The 2,637-nt window shown below is 58.5% G+C and overlaps 1 protein-coding gene across 1 annotated transcript; it reads left to right on the top strand.

The window, feature by feature from the left end:
- Positions 1 to 2,379, top strand: LOC146530590 (uncharacterized). The gene has a single exon (XM_085199490.1). It carries the CDS (start codon positions 1 to 3, stop codon positions 2,377 to 2,379), a length of 2,379 nt encoding a protein of 792 aa, XP_085055616.1.
- The last annotated feature ends 258 nt before the right edge of the window (positions 2,380 to 2,637 follow it).

The following is a 2,637-nucleotide window of genomic DNA, read 5'->3' as shown; positions in this document are numbered from 1 at the left end:
ATGTCGGACAAGCAGAATTGCAATTCATTACCCCAGGAGGGTTCCGGTCTCTACGAGGCCGGGGAATCCCTCCGTGCTACGGCACGCAAGCCCCGCGAATCTGGGGGGGGCCAGCCTTGCCGATATGTTGCTGGGGAAGGGCCCGAGATGGGCGGAGTAGGGGGAGTGCCTGGGAAGGGCGGAGAAGTGGGAGTGCCTGTGACAGGCGGAGTAGAGATGCCTGTGGAAGGTGGAGAGTTGCAGGAGACTGTGGAGGTGTTGGGAGAGGTGCCTCATAACAGCGGAGGTGTCCTGAAGGAAGCGAGGGTCGTAGTTGAGAGGTTAGACCTGAGCGAAGGAGTGTCGATTGCGTCCGACGGTGCGAGATCGAGATGTGAGTCCATCTCGTCTGCGGGAAGGTTCTGGGGGGTGCCTGGGTCGAAGGGCTCGGATACAGAGAGCCTCACCTCGGTCGGGTCGCAGTCAAAGACCGTAAGGGCGCTTTACCTGAAGGATAGAAGAAAGCGGCCCAGACGCAGGAGTGACGAATCCGGCTCTTCTGGAGAGGGAGTGTCGGACAGACCAGCGCCGAAAATCGTGGCTGGCAAGAGAGGGAAAGGAAGACCCGCAACACCGGGATTACGTGTAGTGCAGGCCGAGGCCAGGAAGGCAAATTTGGAGGAACGCCGGCTTAGGGCAGAGGAAGAGGTGGCGCAGAGAACCCTAGCTGTGCAAAGCAGCACAAACTTGGCTTTGTCCAATATGTCGCTGCTCTCGGATATGGACTTGGAGGAGACGAGGCTAACCTCAGACCTGAAAGGTCAGGTAGCGGAGAGTCTGGCAATCATCCAAAAGGTTGCCACCAAATCAGGAAATTTAAAGGGCACGTTTACGAAGGCCCTGAAGGAGGCAGCTAAATCTATAGCTGTAGCTGTGGACACGCTCGCTCAGCGAACGGTTACCGAGGAGGTTGCCACACTACGAGCACATAACACCAAGCTGCAACAGGAGATGCTGGACATGCAAAGACAGGTCAGTCTTTTACGGGCTGACCTTGATAGCAGCCGCTCACAAGAGAGAAGTGCAGAGCAGCAGGTCCACAAGAGACCTAACAAGCCGTCTCGTAATGAGAAGTCAGGGGACCCCGACGAGCTGGCAAGGAGCATAATGATCCAAGTCGGGACCATGGTCAGTGCTCGCTTGGAAGGCCTGGAAGATAGGCTACTGCCAGCTAAGCGCTTGCGTCCGCCGCTTGCGTCAGACCGAACGCCAGCGAATGTAGCCTCAACTTCGGCAACAAGCGCTACTGAGGCCAGAGTGACCACACTCATGCCCCCCGCCAACCCAGCCCCCACGAAAGGACAAAAGCCTGCGAAAGGCAAGGGCAAGGGTAAAGGGAAGAGCAATAAGGCACAAGCGGCGAAAGCTCCTGAGGCGCGGCCTCTACCACCTGCTCCGGCAAACACGAACGAGGGGTGGAACGTCGTCGCCAAGAAGGGCAAAAAGAAGAAGGGAGTGGCAGCCCAACAGCCACCGAAAGGGAAGAAAGCGCGACCAACATCTGCGCCAAAAGCGCCCAGACTTCGTCCTCCGAGGTCGTCTGTGGTTGCACTAAAGCTGCAACCGGGTGCAAACAAGGAAGTGACATATAAAGACGTCCTGACCCAGATCAAGGAGAAGGTGGTACTGGAGGATCTGGGTATCACGGACGTCAGGTTCAGAGTTGCCTCAACGGGAGCGAGGCTACTCGAACTGCCGGGTGTCAATACTGGGGAGAAGGCGGACGTTCTCGCGCAACATCTGCGGAACGTCCTTGATGCTGACGATGTGCAGGTCTCGAGGCCCACCAGGTGTGCTGAGCTGAGAGTGTGTGGGCTCGATGACTCTGTGACATCGGAGGAGGTGGCGGTGGCTGTGAGTCGAGCAGGTGGCTGCGACATTCGCGCCATTAAGGTTGGGGTGATCCGCCAAGACCGACACGGGCTTGGTACCGCCTGGATCCGCTGTCCGGTGGCAGCGGCGAAGAAGGTGAGCGGCGGAAGGCTGTTGGTCGGATTCGTGTCGGCACGCGTGCAATTACTGCAGCCTCGCGTGCTGCGCTGCTTTCGTTGCCACGAGGTAGGGCATATGGCGGCTAATTGCAGTAGTGCCAAGGACCGGAGTGCACACTGTTTCAGATGCGGGAAACCAGGGCACAAGCAAAATGTTTGCTCTGCGTCGGCGCACTGTCCTATTTGCGAGGACGCAAATAGGCCCGCAGATCACCTGGCAGGCGGAGCAGCTTGCGCCAAGATGTGCGCTCAAGCGAAAAAGCGGAGAGGTGCGGCGAGGCGAACAAGCCGAAGCCGACCTGAAGCCCCGACGCAGGGCGAGGAGCCGCAGCACATGGAGCACCAATAATGGCGCTCCACGTGCTCCAGGCGAACATCAACCACTGTGCCAGAGCCCAAGACTTATTGGTCCAAAGCCTGGTGCAGTGGTCGATTCAGGTGGCAGTCGTTGCGGAGCCTTATAGCATTCCTGCGCGTGACAACTGGGTCGCAGACAACACCGGGGTGGTAGCTCTGGTCACCCAGATCGCTGCTTTGGGCTCTCCGCCCTTTTCACGTGTAGAGAAGGGTGCGGGATGCGTTGCGGCACATGTCGGTGACCTAGTTG

The sequence above is a fragment of the Heliconius melpomene genome, chromosome 16, assembly GCF_056956725.1.
Source record: "Heliconius melpomene rosina isolate 202511_hmr_F chromosome 16, ASM5695672v1, whole genome shotgun sequence".
Classification (NCBI taxonomy): Eukaryota; Metazoa; Arthropoda; class Insecta; order Lepidoptera; family Nymphalidae; genus Heliconius; species Heliconius melpomene.
This window is presented reverse-complemented; position numbering and strand designations above follow the sequence as displayed.